We start from the raw sequence: 19,720 nt of genomic DNA, 5'->3' as shown, positions 1-19,720 counted from the left end.
GGGAAACAATCAGGTGACGCCTGGAATGTGTATTTGATCTTCTATGACACTGAGGTTGTGGATTGTGGTATAAAAGCGAGAACAATCAGGTATACTGATACTTTTGTCCAGAGAGTGTCAACTACAACATAATCAGAGGTGTTTATCAGGTAACAAGACGTTTATGGAAGCGTCTCCAGTGTCAGCTTCTTCTTTCTGTTCTCCCATTAGGGGTCGCCACAGCGGATCATCCATTTCCACACCCTCTGTCCTCTACATCTGCCTCTTTTAAACCAACTCCCTGCATGTCTTCCCTCACCACATCCATAAACCTCCTCCATGGTCTTCCTCTTTTCCTCCTTCCTGGTGGCTCCATCCTCAACATTCTTTTACCAATTCTTCAAACTATCTCAATCACACCTCCCTCACCTTGTTTTCAAAACATCCTACATGCACTGTTCCTCTAATAAACTCATTTCTAATCCTGTCCATCGTCGTCACTTCCAACAAAAACCTCAACATCTTCAGCTCTGCTACCTCCAGCTCCACCTCCTGTCTTTTACTCAATGCCACTGTCTCTAAACCATACAACATCTCAGGTCTCACCACAGTCCTATAAACTTTCCCTTTCACTCTCACAGATACTCTTCTATCACAAATCACTCCTGCTATCACTCTTCTCCACCCACTCCACCCTGCCTGCACTCTTTTCTTTACTTCTAACACACTCTCCATTACTCTGCACTGTTGACCACAGGTTCCTGAACTCCTCCACCTTCTCCACCTCTTCTCCCTGCAACCGCACACCTCCACTGCCCTCCCTCTCATTAACGCACATGTACTCTGTCTTACTCCTACTGACTTTTATTCCCCTTCTCTCCAGCGTGTACCTCCACCTCTCCAGGCTCTTCTCCACCTGCTCCCTACTCTCACCACAAATCACAATATCATTCACAAACATCATAGTCCACATAGACTCCTGTCTGACCTCGTCCGTCAACCTGTCCATTACCACTGCAAACAGGAAAGGGCTCAGAGCCGATCCTTGATGCAGTCCAACTTCCACCTTGAACCAGTCTCTCGTTCCTACTGCACACGTCACTGCCGTCACACTGTCCTCATACATGTCCTGCACCACCCTCACATACTTCTCTGTCACACCAGACTTCCTCATACAATACCTCAACTCCTCTCTTCACCCTGTCGTATGCTTTCTCTAAATCCACAAACACACAATGTAACTCCTAAAGACCCTGAACAATCCCACCCTCTTTGTCGTTCTTACTCTCGTTCTATCTTAAGGTCAGAGTGATAGTAATTCTCCTCTAAGATCTCTGTCTGGCAGGTGGAAAGGTCGGTGTGCTCACAGGCGCTACGGAATGATGGATGATCTGTGTGTTACAGGACACGAGGATTAATGTCTCATCTCGTCTCAACTAGCCTCTCTGGCTCCTTCCCTTCCCTTCTCCATTCTTTCTTTCCGAACCCCAGATTGAAGAGATACTGGAGATGGATTAAGAAAAAGACAACAATGCGTTTTCGAAAGCCTCCGTTTTTAAAGTCCACACTGCGTCACAAAAATGGTGTTTTTTAAAATGTATTTATCCACTTGAAAAAAAATGTGTTTTTAAACAGATACCTATTAGCATGATCATGGCTTTAGTCCCCAGTTGCCTCAAAGTATTGAGACACCTGAATTTTCAAGCCACACGGTATGTGGTTCTTCTGGTGGACCACAGACAAAACATGGGAGGCATACAATTAAAATTTTTCCTTCACTTCAACTAGAAGACCCAAACCTGTTCCAGCATGACACAAATTGCACATGAAGATCTGCTTCCATAGGGTTTGGAGTGAAGGATCTCCTGTTATCGAGCTCCAACCCTATTAAACAACCCTATTTGGGATTAATGTTTTACATGGACTGCACCCCAGAAGCCTCCTCACCTCACCTACATCAGTACCTGACTTTACTAACACCCTTGTGGCTGAATGAATCTCCATAAATCTCCATGAAATTTAGTAGAACATCTCCTCAGAAGAGTGGAGCTTATTATAACAGCAAACGTGGACTTGGACGTTCAAAACGGACCACGTTGTAATTATATGGTCAGGTTTTTTGTCACAAATGTTTGGTTCTATGGTGTAATACGACTCGTAAATTGTAAATGAATAGTAAAAGATGAAGCTTTCTGTTGGCTCATGCTGCGGTTCCTCATCATTTTCTTGTATTCTTAACTTCAACATCATTCATTCATTCAAACATTTCATTAGTGTGTGTTTGTGTGTGTGTATGTGTGTGTGTGTGTGTGTGTGTGAATGGTTTATTTTGAGTTCTATATAATGATCCAGATGACCTTTGGCTCTATAAACCACTGTATTTGCACAGTATAGTTGCCCTCATTTTTTTTTCCTCCAACAGTTGCTTGATTTGCAAACGTTCAGATTATAAGCACACAACAGGTGCTCCCAAAGTGCTGGAAATTCCCGACTCTGCAACTTAGCAACATGAGGAACACACGAAAGTGTTGCTAAAGTGACCGCTGAGCTGAGACCTTTGAGTTACAAAAGAAAAAAAACAGCTTTTACTCAGGATCTGCTCCAAGCTCATGGAGAAGCATCTGGAAAACCATGTGCAGAATCCCACACTGTCTGTCTGAGTTTTTATTGATGTAGACTGATCATTAAAACAGAGGTAGGACTTTAAAGTTTCTCCGGATCTGAAATGGTTCCTTACGGAGAGGAGTATCGCCTGGTGTCCCAGCATACCCTTCAAGAACCCCTGAGAAACCTTGGTTTTTAAGGGTGGACCAAGCATCAACGGTTCTTTGGTGGTTCTTTAATGGTTCCTTAAATAATTAAAGGTTATTAGTTTCCCTAAAAAATCCACGTTATAAATAAAAGTGGTGTGCAAAGGTTTGTACCCCCATTTCTTCATATCTCACATCACTCAGACATTCAGGCATGTTGCTTTCAGAAATTTGTCCTGATTAAGAACATATAGATTGTCTGAAATGCTTTTCTGGATCATTTCCTTTTCCATCACCGCTGTGTGAATTGTGTGGTATGGTAATTTTTTTTCTTCTATTTCCTCTCCATTCTTCTCCTTCTTCTGTCCTGATGGTGAGTCTGAGTCCTGTTTTTGCTCTGAATGTCTGACCTACTTTCCTGACGTCAGAACTGCGAGATCCCCAAACTGGCACTGTACTTAAAACGTAAAAAAAAAAAACCCTTAGCAGTGTTTGAGGATAATAAATCATTGCTTCCAGATGTTCTTTTGGAAATGTGCTGTGACTCAGAGAACAATTACATCCTGTGTGGAGCTCGAGGAGTAGTGGATGATGTTGAGCTGCAGCAGAGACGTGGATCTAAACCTCAGTGTGCTCATTTAATAACGTACTTTACATTTGGTAATAAATCAAAACCTGAAATGGCAACGATTTACGATTATTATTATTATTAATATCATTTGTTTGAAATTCAGGAATTTTGCAGTGAAACCATTCTGAGGATCAGGTTATAGAATGAGGTTGAACCCTACAACCTTTATAAGAACCAAGAACCATGTCAGGGTTCTTACATTTATATTAATGGGATCTTCTCTTCTTTATTTATCTTCTCTTTCTCTCTCTGTCAACTTACACAAGCTCCTGAGGTACCAAAGTTCTTGTGACTTTCTGTTCTTTGGACCTGCCTGATCCATCGTGATCTTAATCTGGATCAATAAGAAACCACTCTGAAATCCCAGCTCCACCAAACTGCCACTGCTGGGCCCTTCAGCAAGGCCTGTAACCCCTTAGCTGTAAGTCATTCTGGATAAAGGTGTCTGCTAAATGCCACAAATGTAATTAATATAAATAGTTTTGCTACAGTGGTTTCGGACTACAATAAGCACAAAGGGTTTTGCATTCAAGTCTCAGCCAGTGAACATTTGATAACCCCAGCAAAGATGGAACTATAAATCAGTGGTTTCAATCAGATGAGAACAGGTTCCTTTTTGAGTCTGGTTCCTCTCAAGCTTCCTTCCTCATACCAGCTCAGGGAGTTTTTCCTTTACAGTCACCTCTGGCTCAATCATTGGGAATAAAATGATGGGGACTATTTTATGATGCTTAACTGTACATTTGTAATCTACTTATTTCTGCGTTTGGACAATGTCCATTGTTGAGTGCTATAGCAATTGAATTGAATTGAATTCCACTGAGTTGTCAAAAGTCAAAGGCATTGGTCAGGATTAAACATATTACAGCTGCACTTTTTAACAAACACAGAATCCATAAAAGTTCTTGAACATCTGGAGAAGCAGTGTTCCTCACTTCGATCATTGAGAAGAATAAACAAGTTTATAAAAGTATATTACATTTACAGCATTTGGCAGATGCCCTTATTTAGAGCAACTTACATTTATCTCAAAGAGAAGTGGAAGTGGTAACTGAATGGTTAAGATGGTGGACTTGTGATCAGAAGGTTATGAAGAAAAGATTTCTGTATCATCAGAATTTCTCAGGTCACCAAACTTTCACACACCTGCTGCTCACCACATGGACCTGTCCAGACATGTCGTGCATTAAAATAAAGCCCATGATGTTTTGACTGCAGGTTTGTTCTCACATTTATACTGCTGCAAGAAGCTTATTTTCACAGCCACTGTCTGTGAATGTCACTTTAACACACACACACACACACACACACACACACACACACACACACACACACACACACACACACACACACACACACATAAATATACACTCAGAAAGAAAAAAAGAAAAAAACAGAACCAGAGTTGTCAGGACCTGCACACACACACACACACACACACACACACACACACACACACACACACACAGTGATTTACACCTATTGCAGGTACGAGGCACTGAATGTTCAGGCACATGGTCAGTGACGCACAAGTGCTCTTCATGATGAACCAAACTGTGTATTCCATCCAGAATGAAGTGTGTGTGTGTGTGTGTGTGTGTGTGTGTGTGTGTGTGTTCATGCATACAATATGAAATCACGACAGGACCAGTGCCAGATTGTCAGGAGGTCTGGAGAACGTCACAGTCGGAGGACGACGTCGTGAGAGGAACAGGACCGGATTTTTACAGCGGCAGTAAAACATCCCGAGATTCATAAACAAGTCCGTCTTCACACTTAATACATGATCTCAAGCAGCACTTTCGTTTGAGGGACGAATTCTGTACATACTGTACATTTACTTTTCAACAGTTTCACCGGACTGGATTGTGCCTATAATTATTATTATTATTATTATTATTATTATTATTATTATTACTATTATTATTTATTACAATATAATATAATATAATATAATATAATATAATATAATATAATATAATATAATATAATATAATATAATATAATATCATTCATTTACAGTGCTGTGAAAATGTCTTTAATTTTATTTTATTTTTTATATATATCTATTGCACTTGAATAATTGAGATCAACAAAAAAGCTGTAATAGAACCAGTGGTAAACAGTAAATGAAGTAAATGTAACTCGTTTCTGTTCTTAAGTAGTTTTTTCATGTTTCTGTTCTTTACTGATGTTTTTTTATTCGGGGAGATTTTTACTGTAACTTCACTACATTTCAAAGTAAAAAAAATTATTTTTACTCCACTACATTAAGTGAAATCAGTCGTTTCTTTTTAATAATGAGGATAAAAACGTAACTGGTGAAACACGCAGCGAGTCACCAATCAGGATCGAGCGCACGCTCTGTTTTACACGTGTTCTGATCGGCGCTCGGTGCATCTACTGATCACCAACATACAGTTCAGCATCAGTTCAACATCAAGCAGAACATTTAGAGAGGAAGAAATGATGAAGAAACTCCAGACTAGAAATCAATCAGTGTTTGAGTCATTAATATCATTCTATTAATAGATCAGTGTGCTGAGAGTCACACGTCGTGTCTTTACACATAAACTGAGGTGATTAAGTAAAGAATCTCGTGAAAAAAAATGATAATATGAACATGATAGGTAGAATAAATTATAGCACTTTTGATACTTAAGTACATTTGAAGGCAAAAACTTTTGTGATTTTACTCAAGTAGAAGTTTAAAGAGACACTTTTACTTTTACTGGAGTCACATTTTACTGAATGGATCTACTTTAACTCATATACATGCTTTGTGTAACTCGTCTATGACCGAATATCACACAGATATAACTAAAGTAAATACAAAATGCAGTTTAAAAGAGAATTTCATCGATTATGGGACAAAAGTTGTCCTGTTTCCAAAAGTTGTCCAACTTCTTCCTGCTAAATCATTAATGAACTGTGATTAACCACATTTTCAGGAAAGTTAAATTTTCCTCACCAAACCCAGGCCTGATTCCTGCCAGACCTGTTCAATCAAGAAATCACTCAAACAGAGCGGAAAGCTGATGCAAGAAAATCTGATTGACTGACTGATGTATCGTCACTCTGGAAAGGGTTAAAAATCCATTTCTAAAGCTTTAGGGCTTCGCTGAACCACGGTGAGAGCCATTATACACAAATGGAGAAAACTTGGAACAGTAGTAAGCCTTTACATGAGCGGCCAACCTTCCACAGTTACTCCAAACGCACTTATCCAGGAGCTCCTAAAAGTACCCCAAAGACCTAAAGAACTGCAGGCCACAGTTTCTTCAGTTAAGTGTTTATAATGTAACAATAAGAAAAAGACTGGGCAAACACGGCTTCCATTAGAGAGTTCCAAGGCGAAACCCGCTGCTGATGTAAAAGCACACAAAAGGTTCATCTCGCATTTACCAACAAAACATCTTGATTATCCTCAAGACTTTTGTGCAAAAATTCTGTGGACTGACGAGTCAAACATTGAACTTCCTTCGTGCAGCGTAAAACTAACAGCATTTTATAAAGAGAACATCATACCAACAGTGAAACATGGTGGTGGTAGTGTGATGGTCTGGAGGTGCTTCGCAGACCTTGAGATCAAGTGCACCAGTAGGTCCATCTCTAAAAGACCCAAAAAAACTAAATTAATGGTTTTGGAGTGGCCTAGTTAAAATCCTAAAGACTCATTGAGAGTTATCGCAAACGTTTGATCGGATGTTTGGCGGCACACAACCAGTTATTAGGTTTTAGGGGGCCGTTACTTTTTCACATAAGAACAGTTTTTTCGCTTAACAAATAAAATGATCATGTAAAAACTGCATTTTGTATTTACTGCTTATCTGAGTGTACTACTCAAATGTGCTTGATGATCTGAATGATTTGAGTCAGATAAAATGTTAACATCTGTTAAAGCCAACACCAGTCCTGCATTCTGGACCTCGTTTCTCTGCAGAGATGAAGGAGATTCTGGTAAAACGTCACATCTGTTCCTACAGGGATGTACGTGATGACCCACGAGCTCCTCTCCCAACTGCAATTAAACAGGAAGCGATTGAAATGCCATGAAAATGGACATGACGGTGAAGCGAGATGAGAGAGCGAGGACGATTCTTACTCCTTAATTACTCTCCCCATTTCCTGTCCTTCAGTTCCTTCCTGAAGGTTCGAGGACAGAAGTATGAGCCTGAACGAGACGCCATGGCACTGACAAGATTTTACTTTGTGCGTCATCTGACGTCTGACTGTGGTAATGAGATTTTAGGTCACTTTCTTCCTTTCTGCTTCTCCCTTTATTTAATTAAGAGTTTTCCTTTTATTGATGTCTAACGGCAAGAATTCTGCTTCGAAATCACACACACAGATAAAGTAGTGTAAATAGCCATAAGAGAGCTAGAGAGAGAGAGAGAGAGAGAGAGAGAGAGAGAGCTAGAGAGAGAGAGAGAAAGAGAGAGAGGTTGTGTGAGATTGTGAGATTTTTGTCTCTATCAGAAAACTTGTGTAAGAAGAAGAACAGGAGAGAAGATGTGATCAGACTCCCTCACCCCCATACTCATACATGGAGGTAAAATTTTAATGGTTTTGAGTTGTTTTAGAGCAGAGAAGGTTCCGGAAAGTGAAAGGAATCCTGAACCAACCTGAACTCTCATTCCACACTTCAACACCACGCAGTTCCGTGGAACCGATGTCACGATACAACAAGACGATGATCAAAGCAAAACACACGTCTTCTAAATTCTGTGTTATTCAAACTGTTACATTACTAAGCCTGTTGCTAAGAAAGGAAAGGAACATCTATGTGTCTCTCAAACACCGTAAAATACTCCACACTGACAGGTTTATATAGATATATAAACCGATCAGACGTCTGTCTCACTTCCTGAAGACACACAGGAAGTGGCGAATTCTAAACAGGAAATTAGGCCTATTAAGAAAATGTTACGGATTTAATTTAACGTCATCGAGCCTTTTGATTACTTTTTGAAACTATGTTTTTAATTTGGAACAATTGTTTTACTGAAGTTTCGACTTCAAGGGGCGGTCAATAAAGGGGCGGAAAATTTCTGCTAAATATCCATGGGAATTTCATCCGGGAAATTTTGGGAAAAATTCCAAGTTGGAAATTGAATTTAGGAATTTATGGAAATATATGTGAATTTGTGGGAATGAATGAGAAATTTAAGGTAATTATCATAAACAAACATTAATATAAACAATTTGTTTGGTCATAGCTGACGCATGCGTGTTATGTAATGGGGGAAACGTGCAGTGCGTGTAGGGGGCGTGGCCTCAGGAGCGCTGCAGTAACTGTGCTGTGTGCATGTGATTGATGAATCTGCAGGTAGAAATTGAACTTAAATTCCATTAAATCTGGTTGTTTTACCCAAAAATATCCTTCAAGTTCACTGTTAATTACTAACTTCATTTTATACATTCTCAGTTTATTCCTATTAATTCTTGTTAATTCTCTGGAAAGTTTTCCAAAGTTTCCAACTCTAGTTTCGACTTATTTTCGAGTCTCTGATGGAGACCATGTGAGAGGTTTTTAAAGTTGTTCAGCTCACGATGGTCAAACGACACAGACTTGCTCTTTAGTCTCCAGTCCTGGGAACTAACCAGCAGCCACAGGTTTGTGATTCCTCCTCGTTTATATCGTAATTTCATTCCCAGATTGAGCCCAAGCCTCTGCAATGCAATCAAGCCTGATTAATCCGGGAATGTCGTGATGCCGACAGAAGCTCCGGCTCACTGTTTACCACTCGCACAACCACTTCCTCACTGTCACTGTGATTTACACACACACACACACACACACACACACACACACACACACACACACACACACACACATTAAACAGGAAGAGATCAAGCTTTCATGTGCCAAACGACTACACTGAATAATCCGCCTGCCTGAGTTTGGATCCACTGCACAAACAGGAAGTTGCAGATGATTTCTAAAGAAGAAATCAAATCTTTACAGCCTGAGCAACAATCTGGAGGTGAAATCAAAAGCTGAGGGACGTTTAAAACCAAAAGGTCATGTAGTAACCTGGAAGAGGGTTTTTATTATTATTATTATTATTATTATTATTTTGGGAAACTTTTCCTTCACTACATTTGTAAATGTAAGGGGAAATGAGTGCTTAGTGGTTTAGACATTGCACATCTGATCAGAAGGTCATGAGGTCAAATCCACAATCACCTACTGTAGCTGCCATGGCTGCTATTTGCCCTTGAGAAAAGCCCTTAACCTTTACCTGCTGCTGCTCTGGATAAGGGTGTCTTCTGAATGCTCTAGAAGATGTTATTAATTGAATTAATTAAGATTCTCTCTTGCGAGATGCGCAGGTCTGACGTGCAGGAGGATGGAAAACCGATCCGCATCCATTATTCACATCATACACTAATTTACCATAAGTATTGGGACACCTGACTTTTCCACCCATATGTTGGTTCTTCACCAAACTGTTACCACAAACTCAGAGGCACACAATTGTATCGGACATTCTGGGGACGCAGAAGCATGAAATTTTCCCTCCACAATTTTTCCTGCAGCTCCATGAACATCTGCTTTCCATTGGTTGGAGGGGCAGATCTGTTGCTGTAGAGTTCTAAATCGATTCGATCACTTCACCTACATCAGTACCTAACAGTAACTAAATAGAACAGTAATTTAATTGCATAGTTTTTTTGTAAACTTTTAATCTACATTAAAACGTTAATATGAAAATAAATAAATAAATAAATAAATAAATAAATAAATAAATAAATAAATAAATAAATAAATATGCCTCAGTAGACTCAGTTGTGTTATGGGTCTGAGCCCACTGTTTGCACACATTAATACATCTGAGTTAGACTTTATTATGCCTACGGAGGAAAAGAAATTGATTTGATCTCAAACACTTAAAAATCCATTTTGAAGAAAAGCTAGTCATGGTGAGGAGGTCGGCCAACCCTGAAGCTAGCTAGCATGTCTCAGCATGGGAAAGGGTTTGTTCTCCACTTCCAGACCAGTGAATACGAGCGGTACCACTGGATTACAGCCTCTGGGGGGCGCTGCACATTATGAGTCTGTGTCTCTGGTAAATAGGTTGTCTTTTATTTAAATGTTTATGTTTTTGTCATGTTATTAGACAGATATTGATTGTGAACTGCTCCAGATGTTGTAGGTGCACAGTTGTGGTTGTAGTGTAGAGGTTTGGAGTCTTAACTGGGTTTGATGTTTTAGTAAAATGGTTTTCACCTCCATATGTGAAGTGTCTCTCTCTCTGTAATACCATGTGTTGTTATTTTGTGTTTTGTATTGTATTGATGGTTTTTATAATTTTGACGTAATGTGGTGGTATTAAGAGGTGGATTAAGTCGGGTAAAGTCCCCACTGAAGGCCTTGGTACCAAATGCACGGCCACCACTGACACACACACACACACACACACACACACACACACACACACACACATGCACAGGAGAAATGTAGCCGAATACAGTAGGAACATTTCATACCGGAGGAACAGATACAACACGGTTACAAACACAGATATGACGAGCAGGAAATGTTTTTTCTACAACAAAACAGAGCAACATTTATAGCCTTGATATTAGCGTTAGCATGAGTGTGTATTCTAGTGATGTAAAGATCGAGTCATTTAGTTAATTTCTTTCCTTTAGTCATTTCATTGCCTTCATAGTGTCTATGGGAGTCACGTGAAAAGAGAACAAACGACTCGGACCCGAAGAGTCGTGAGAGAAACTGTTTGCTGTATAGAACTTATATAATCCTTTGATTTTTTGAGACGAATCGTTTATAAACGACCCGTCACTGATTTATTCATTCACTCATACTTAGTAACCGCTTGGCAAAAATCCAAAGAAAAATCTAGAACACACACATCTCTAGAAAAGACGTTCAAACAATGGTCAGGGAAAAACTTCCTGAGAATTCATGAGGAAGAAGCCTTGAGAGGAACCAGACTCAAAAAGGAACCAGCGAACGTCCATTCATTACAGTTCCATCATTGTTGAGGATGTTGAGCATCACAACTGATGAGCTCTTGACCTTCTGATCAGTAATCCAGAGCCTTAACCAGAGAAGGATCTTTATAATGGAATAATGTTCTTCACACTCAATCATCTGAAATGCTGGTCCTGTATCAAAATATTATTATAAAATTTATATTTCATTTGTAAAATTTATAACAAATCACTATTTAATTACATTTTTGAGTTTAATTCTACTAATTATTCCAAATCTGAATAATAAATTATATTTCGATTCTAACTTTAAAGCATGAAAAGTTTATTTATGGCACAGAGGGAAAAAAAATAACTGTGATGACAAGATACTTCATATATTAAAAAATTATTATTATTTCTTTTTTACTATTTTATGGACACTGCATGTGTATGTGAGAAATAACATTTAGAATTGTTGTTGTTGTTGTTGTTGTTGTGTGACAATGCGATTGTGGCGTAAGAGTGTATGTGAATAACAATTGAGGAGTGGAAAGTTACTTTTTTATTTTTGGTTTTGCTTTCAGATCTGAAAGTGAAATTTTGAGGTAACAGTCAGGATGTGAGAGGAGAAGAAACGAGAGGCACGAGCGACTGTACACAAGGAAGTTATACAGGAGGAGATCAGAATGAGAAGATGAGTGCAGTCTGGGGCCGCTGTCTGAACTGCTGCTGGTGAGAAACAAGGTGCAGGATGGGAAGCTGGTGGAGCAGAGACGCTCGGGAGGAACGTGAGGACCACAGCGCGAGAGACAGCGAGACAAACAGCGCGAGAGACAGCGAGACAAACAGCGCGAGAGACAGCGGGAGAGACAGCGTGGGAGACAGCGAGACAAACAGCGCGAGAGACAGCGGGAGAGACAGCGTGGGAGACAGCGAGACAAACAGCGCGAGAGACAGTGAGACAAACAGCGCGAGAGACAGCGAGACACACAGCATGAGATACAGCGAGACGCACAGCGCGAGAGACAGCGAGACACACAGCGCGAGAGACAACGAGAGAGGAAGTGATATCTGTGTGTGGATGTGCTGCCCATTGGACATGTTGTGTAACGAGTGCTGTGACTGTGTGTGTGCTGTGCTGTGTTAACATGTGTAAGTATCTTCTACATATCAGTTCCTTACGTGACCCACACGCATCAATTAGAGACGTGATTTTTTACACGTTAATTCTACATTAGACTTTTACACTCCACTCAGAAACATCTCCATGATTCCACACGTGACCTTCTACACACTTCATGCTTACTGTTTCTAATTTTCTTTAAAATTAACTACACTTTTATCCCTCTCTTTGTGCTGCTCTTACACTGACTGTGTGTGTGTGTGTGTGTGTGTGTGTGTGTGTCTAATGCAGGTACAGACTTCACTGGATCATGTCTTGACCTCTGACCTTCGAAATGATTATATGGACAATCACCTTGAATTCTGATTGCTTGTAAAAAGAATTGATGCCACACACACACACACACACACACACACACACACACACACACACACACACACACGTGAATTCTGAAATGAAGTTCCTTTGAAAAAAAAACAATGATATAAATGTTTATTTGTGTATTATATAAACTTTATTTGTTTGTTTGTTTGAATAAAAATAGACAGATCGCTAAAACGCTTAAACGCCCTCAGTGACCACATGGAGAATGTTTGCTGTAAGTGAAAGCAATATGGAATGTGTTTTTTCAACATACATGATTCTACACAAAATCCCCAACTTCAGTGTGTTTTACATTCAGTACATTACAGACCAAACAGGAGGGGGGTGGACAGATATGCAGGTAGGCAGAGAAAAAAACAGAGAAAGACAGACAGACAGACAGACAAACAGAGAGAGACAGACAGACGACAGACAGACAGACAGACAGACAGACAGACAGAGAGAAAGACAGACAGGTAGACATAGAGAGAGACAGGCAGATAAAAAAAAGAAAGAAAGAAAAGGACAGACAGAGTACAAATATATAAACGTATAAAAGAAAGCGCAGTAGCTGCTGGTTGTCGTGTTCTGGTCTTCAGCTCCGTCACAATTCTGTGAGGTGTTAAAAAGCTTGTGAACGATGTGGAGCGTAATAAAGCGCCGCCGCATGTCACAGTGTCCCCCTGCAGCTCAGCTTATCAGAGTGTTCATTGAGATATGATGAAATATATAAACAGATTTCTTTGCTAATGAGATCTGAGGGATCTGTTACACATAATCACACAATCACAAGTGCATCCAGGTTCATTTCATTTGTCCTGCTGTGGCTCCTGCGTACTCTGGATCATACGTGTGGTCAGGAGGGAACGTGGGACACGTGTGCACCAATGAATACTCCTTTTCCATCCGTTACTGAGTACTTATTTCTTTACGTGTTTCAAAAGGTTTCGACACTAGTTTTATAACACGCCAACAGATGGCAGCATAAGTCTGATCGCACAGTCACAGGGAGCACCGACCTTCATAAGTCAGTGTGCTGTTAGACATTATCCTGTGTACATCAGGAGCTGTGCAACTGGCGCTATTCTGATCATGTGTGCACTCTGTCACTGGGATCCTCCTCACACGTGAGGTTCTCACTGAAAACAACATTATTTCGTGAGACTCCTTCCATCAACATTCAGAAAACTTCAACATGTCAATGATTCGAATGATGAAACTATACTATGGACTGTTTGCTGTACAAATCCGAGGGATCAAACTGGTTCTATACAACTAGATTATATCATCTTCATGGCTTCCATCACTATGACTTTCAACACCAATCCATCCAAAGAACAAAAGAGTACAGAGTTGGACTAATGGACAGTTTGGGAACTGCACTGATTCCTACAACAGAGGTTGCTCTTTTAGCTGGTAGAAAAACATCATCAAGCACCTTCTGACCAATCAGAATCCAGAAGTTCACAAGGTAATAGTTTAACATCAGACACAAATGAGATGAGACACAGATATGGCGTCTGCTTCGGATTGCACCATGACGACGGAAATATTTAATGACACACACACATGCTAACGACAGAGCGCTATGTCAAATGGTGTTTACCCAGCTTGTGTGTGTGTGTGTGTGTGTGTGTGTGTGTGTGTGTGCTGGCAGAGCAGAACATTAGTTGCGGTTCATTAAAAAGTGCACCCGCTCACCGTACTGCTCTCGGATGAGGAACCGGAGGTGCCATCGCCGTGGCAACGCTCAGTCGCTAGCAATTTACAGAGATAATTAAGCGCTCTTTTGTCGGCAAAATAAACCTCCTTTTTCTTTTTCTTCGAGCTGATTAGCTCAAGTGAGACTCAGCAGGGAGGAAATGTCACTTCGAAATGAGAAATGAAGGTCAGTGCTGCTCAGGAATGTGACTGTAAAAGCCACCCAGCGAGGTGTGAGGTCTTTGAAGAACTTTTTGATTCTTTTTGAGTTTCCTCTGACTATAAAGAGAAACTCACTGCCCTGAAGATGCAACCACCCAAGTTCATTATTATCCTAGAACATCATGTGTGGTTCTATTTCGAACCATACAACGTATCGCTTCCGAGTAGAAAATATCGGAAAACACCTCAGAGGAACCATCAGAGGAACATTTCATCAGTAAAACACGCTAACTGTACACATTTGGACTGATGAACCGTTTGGTAGACCCTGAGGAACTACACTGATTCCTACAACATATGGTTCTTCTTTTAGCTTGTAGAACAATATTATCAATTTATCTGATTTTATATTCCAGGAAAACTCATTCTACTGTATCTAGATCCCTGGAAGACATGTATTCCCTATAACAGAAGATTCTAAGGAGGACCCATTCAGCTTGATTTATCGTTCGGTTTTTAAGCAGATCCTCAGAACAGTTGAACCATCGAAGGAACCCCTGAGGAACCTGTTTTTCTTAAAGCGTATCTTCAGGAACATAATTTGTGAACCTGTTCTATGTAGAACCCTAAAACACAGGTACGTCCTTTTGCAATAGGAAACTGTTTTTGTTATTAGAAGAACATTAATGTTCTCCATTGGCAGAAGAACAAGTTCTTTGCCAAACTCTACAACAAAACACCTTCAAGGCAGAACCTAGCTCCAGAAAGCATGAACAATTTCAATCAAGGAACATCTGAGAAACATTTCAAGAGTGTTGTTTCATGAGTTAAAAAATTGCCAATTAGACCACCATTAGAGCTTCTCGTGGAGGGTTTATCTTTAAGTCTCCAAATGGAAGACATTTTTAGATGCCTGCATTTTTACACATCCAAAGAACCTCTAAAGAACCTGCTGTTTTTAAAGCACACCTTCAGCTGCAGGAACGTACTTGCACATAATTATACTTATATAAACTGTATATAACTGAACATTCCAGGTGAACCTGTTCTGTGTACAACCACTTTTCCTTTTACAAAAGCTTCTAAGGAGAACCCATCCAATGGAGGCAGTTCTAAAAGAACCCCTTTTAGAAGAGTCCATGCAGAACACAAGAACATGTAGACAGAAAATCTGAATCACTGAGGTTTTTTTCTGACTGCACCTTTCCATTCGAGCCAAAACTGAACCATCCTGTAGAACCTGTTCCATGTTTTACTTTAATCGCCAAGAAGAACCCACAATTAAAATGCCTGAACTATTAAACATCATGAGAACCCCTGAGGAACCCTTTATTCTAGGACTTTATCATTTATGAATATCTTTTGTATACATAAATAAACCAGAACTCCTGCAGGAATCATGAAGAACTATGCAGAAGCTTAAAACATAGGGTTTAACTTTTACGTTCTAACTGGAACCCATTTTCTGGTGTTTCAAGGAACTAGTGAGGAACACTTATCTTTCATTCCAGGAATATAATCATAGGGGAACTATAAGGTCTAGACTGGGACTTTCTGAGGAACCTGTTCTAAATCGAATCTGTCAAAAAGATTCCAAATAAAGTCTAGCTTAAAAAAAAAATCTCTGACCATTAGAACCATCTCAGGAACACTTGAGCTGGTGAGAAGAACTGGTCCTGCACTTCATGTCTCTTTCTAACACTGTAGACTTTTTAAACCCAGAAGCTTATAACTGTAAGGATTCTTGTACCTGTAGCTCGCACCACGCGACCTCCACGGTGGTTTCAGTGTCCAGTCCTTTGTAAACGGTCTTGAAGGAACCTCTACCGATCTCCACGTTGAACTTGAGGAACCTCCCGTCCGGTGAAGTGGCCACAGCTTTGGTCTCCACCTCGTCCTCTTTCTCCTGCTCCCACTTGTTGGTCTCGGGCGCTTTCTTGGACGCGGTTTCCTCCTCGGAGTCGGTGCTCGAACTCTTCACGGCGGTGCCGCCGGTGTTGGGCTGCGCGCGGCGCGTCGGGGAGCCGGAGCTGGAGCGCGAGGAGCGCTTGCACTGCGTGTCCGTTTGCGCCGCCGCCGCTCCTGGTCCTTCTTCTTCTACTACTTCTCCAGTTGCTTCAGCTCCTTCTCCTGCATTGCTCATTCTCTTGTTCTTCTTCTTCTTCTTCTGCTCGGCAGATGAAATGTCGTCCGCCGACCAGGACAGGGTTTTGCTCAGCAGATGTGGGACACGCTCGCGGGACGAGCCGCCGCTCTCCTCCAACGTGTGCGTTTTGTTGAACCGAAACACGTTCCTCCTCGAGCTCGCAGAGTGTCTCCGGCGCCTGAGCGCGAGCCGCGCGGACAGGAACGGATCGGCGTCGAAGCTGGAGGGCAGTTTGGGGAACGCGAGTCCTCCCGCGTGCACGTCGGCTTGGGACATCGTGAAGCTTCCTCGGTTCTCCTTCCGCTCCTCGGCGCTTTCCGAACCGCGACGCTCGCGCTTCCCAGAAGCTTTCAGAATATAATCAAATCAGTCCATCAGGGAAGAGGGTGAACTTCAACATGGTGTTGAACAACAACAACAACAACAACAACAACAACAACAATCCGCAGGTGTGAGCAAAAAAAAAAAATCTGGATAAAAAATTAAAATCCGGATTAGTTTGAACGTCCGGATACGAGACGTTTCTCAGCGCGAGAACCAAAATAACTTCTGCTCTAGAACGCTTAACTGAGTTCTAAGCGTCCTCGTGCTCCAGCGTTCTGCAACGCTTTAACTCTGTCTGTCCTTCTCTCTCTCTCTCTCACACACACACACACACACACACACACACTCAGTTTGCATGTAGTGCGTGCGCTCGAGCCTGTGACTGGTTAATATGTGTCCCTCCCACAGCTAATGTGGACACCCTGGTTTCTTCTAGCAGCGTGTACAGAAGAAGATCTGGGATTGCGAACCTGAACATCATCACAATCGAATCGAATCGAAGATTGCAACACACTTATGACATATGAACTTATGACAAACTGAAGTCCAACTGCTGCTCTGCACAAAGTGTTCCTCTATAACTGGACCATAATTGGAGATTCTGGTGGAACCTGGAGAACTTTTTTATATTCCTATAACACTTTCGAAACGCTTTCAAGCAGAACCCAGAATGGCGGACAGGAGAAAGTGTGAGTCCCAAGTCATCTAAGGCATGAGAACATGAAACACAAGGCAACGGGAGCATTTTATATTAAACACAACAAAGAAAACAGTACCTGGAAGTGATGCGAAGCGTCAGTTTGTGTGGGACTGAAGGACCTCAGTGATGAAAAGTAAACTCTGGTGTCACGGATGAAGGTGAAACATCAGCACGGTGAGCAGAAACTGTTTGTAACTTCGCAGCAAAAAACGATCGCTTTTTTAGTCACTTTTGTGGTTTTCAGCGAATGAGCTGAAGATAATGAGATGTTCATTGGGAGTGACGACGATGGACAGGATTAGAAATGAGTTTATTAGAGGGACAGAGCATGTAGGATGTTTTGAAGACAAGGTGAGGGAGGTGAGATTGAGATGGTTTGGACATGTGCAGAGGAGGGACATGGGGTATATCAGTAGGAGAATGCTGAGGATGGAGCCACCAGGAAGAAGGAAAAGAGGAAGACCAAGGAGGAGGTTTATGGATGTGGTGAGAGAAGACATGCAGGTAGATGGTCTGAAAGAGGCAGATGTAGAGGACAGAGGGGTATGGAGACGGATGATCTGCTGTGGCGCCCCCTAATGGGAGAAGCTGGAAGAAGAACACAAAGAAGCCTGTTAGCTTCCTGCGTTTCTCCGTTGCATTCTGTTTTTATCGCATTTTATTTACTGCGGCTTTACTACATTCTCATGATTGTTTTTAATGTTTGTATATTTGATTTATGTAAATCTCTAATAATTATACTAAATTAAATTTATTATAAATTCTAGACAAATTCTCAAATGAACAAAATATTTGTGTATTTGTCAAAATAATGTTGTATTATATTTTTTATAGGGTTTTTAAAGCAGGATTGTCAACTTGCCATCTGTAAAATACAACACAAATGTTAATGTACACAAACTGCTTCACCTCGTGTACTCAGTTGTATTTCTCTTTAAGGTTCCGAGGAGAACCCATGTTTTAAAAAAAAAGCTCAGACATCATAAGAACCTCAGAGGAACCCAATTTTCTACATGTATCTTTTATCAGGTCTGTGATTACTAACTGCAAGTCTGTCAGTTGCTCTGCACAAAGTTTTGACCCCTTCGATCGTAGGAATGATGGTGTGATGGAGCTAATCTCAGAGCTTCTCTTCTAGAAATTGTGATCACCTTCTGACCAGAATCCAGATCACGTTTACGTCGTAGTGCAAAATGCAGAAAATGCAGCACATTATTTTATAGGAAGTAATAAACTCCTGCAACGTGGACAGAATGTTCAGCACTGTGGGAAGTGTTGCTTGTTGGGTTAAACAGTGGCATCGCTTGATAATATTGACTCCGCCCCCAAACAAAAAATGAAAGGAAATATAGACGTGTGATATTTCAAAACACTCGTCTCATCGAGGAGAAATGCGTCACGTACACGGTTTTATTTTTAGTAAGAAATTAATCTGTAAAATCACATCAATGACTTCACCCCCAGTGAAAATAACGTGGAATATGGACGTGTAACACATCGAAACGCTTGTCTGAGCGAGGAGAATTGTGTCATATACAATTGAAAAATGTATCTGTGACATTACTTGACATCATTGACTCCACCCATAAAAGAAAATATACAGCGAGAACAATAGTGTCATGCAGTCTGAAGTCCAAAATAAATATTTGGTGATTTCCTTCTTCAGGAAATTCTAGTTTGTTGTTCTGTTTATTAACTTCATGCTCATAGGTGCTGATGGGTCTGTAAACGTTTTATCAAGTTCTGCATTTACTCCAATTTGTATGTGAAATGGAAAGCTCCTTCTGATCATGTTCCTCACTTCTCATCGACGGCAGGTGACATGTGATACGTGTGTTAGAGAAGTGACAAAGTTGACCTTTAAAGCTTAATGAAGGTGTGTCTGTATGCATGCATG

At 40.8% G+C, this 19,720-nt stretch overlaps 1 protein-coding gene across 5 annotated transcripts in view; it reads right to left on the bottom strand.

The window, feature by feature from the left end:
- wnk4b (WNK lysine deficient protein kinase 4b) overlaps window positions 1-17,435 on the bottom strand; it is a 66,608-nt gene extending 49,173 nt beyond the window's left edge. For all 5 annotated transcript variants that reach the window (XM_046834545.1, XM_046834547.1, XM_046834549.1 and 2 more), the window contains exon 1: window positions 16,404-17,435. In XM_046834545.1, the coding sequence (XP_046690501.1) occupies window positions 16,404-17,075 (672 nt within the window). In that variant the 5' untranslated portion in view covers window positions 17,076-17,435. The remainder of the gene's footprint in view (window positions 1-16,403) is intronic.
- Between the last annotated feature and the right edge of the window lie 2,285 nt (window positions 17,436-19,720).

This window comes from Silurus meridionalis, chromosome 22, assembly GCF_014805685.1.
Source record: "Silurus meridionalis isolate SWU-2019-XX chromosome 22, ASM1480568v1, whole genome shotgun sequence".
In the NCBI taxonomy this organism is placed as follows: Eukaryota; Metazoa; Chordata; class Actinopteri; order Siluriformes; family Siluridae; genus Silurus; species Silurus meridionalis.
The sequence above is the reverse complement of the archived record's forward strand: the minus strand, read 5'-3'. Positions and strand labels throughout refer to the sequence as shown.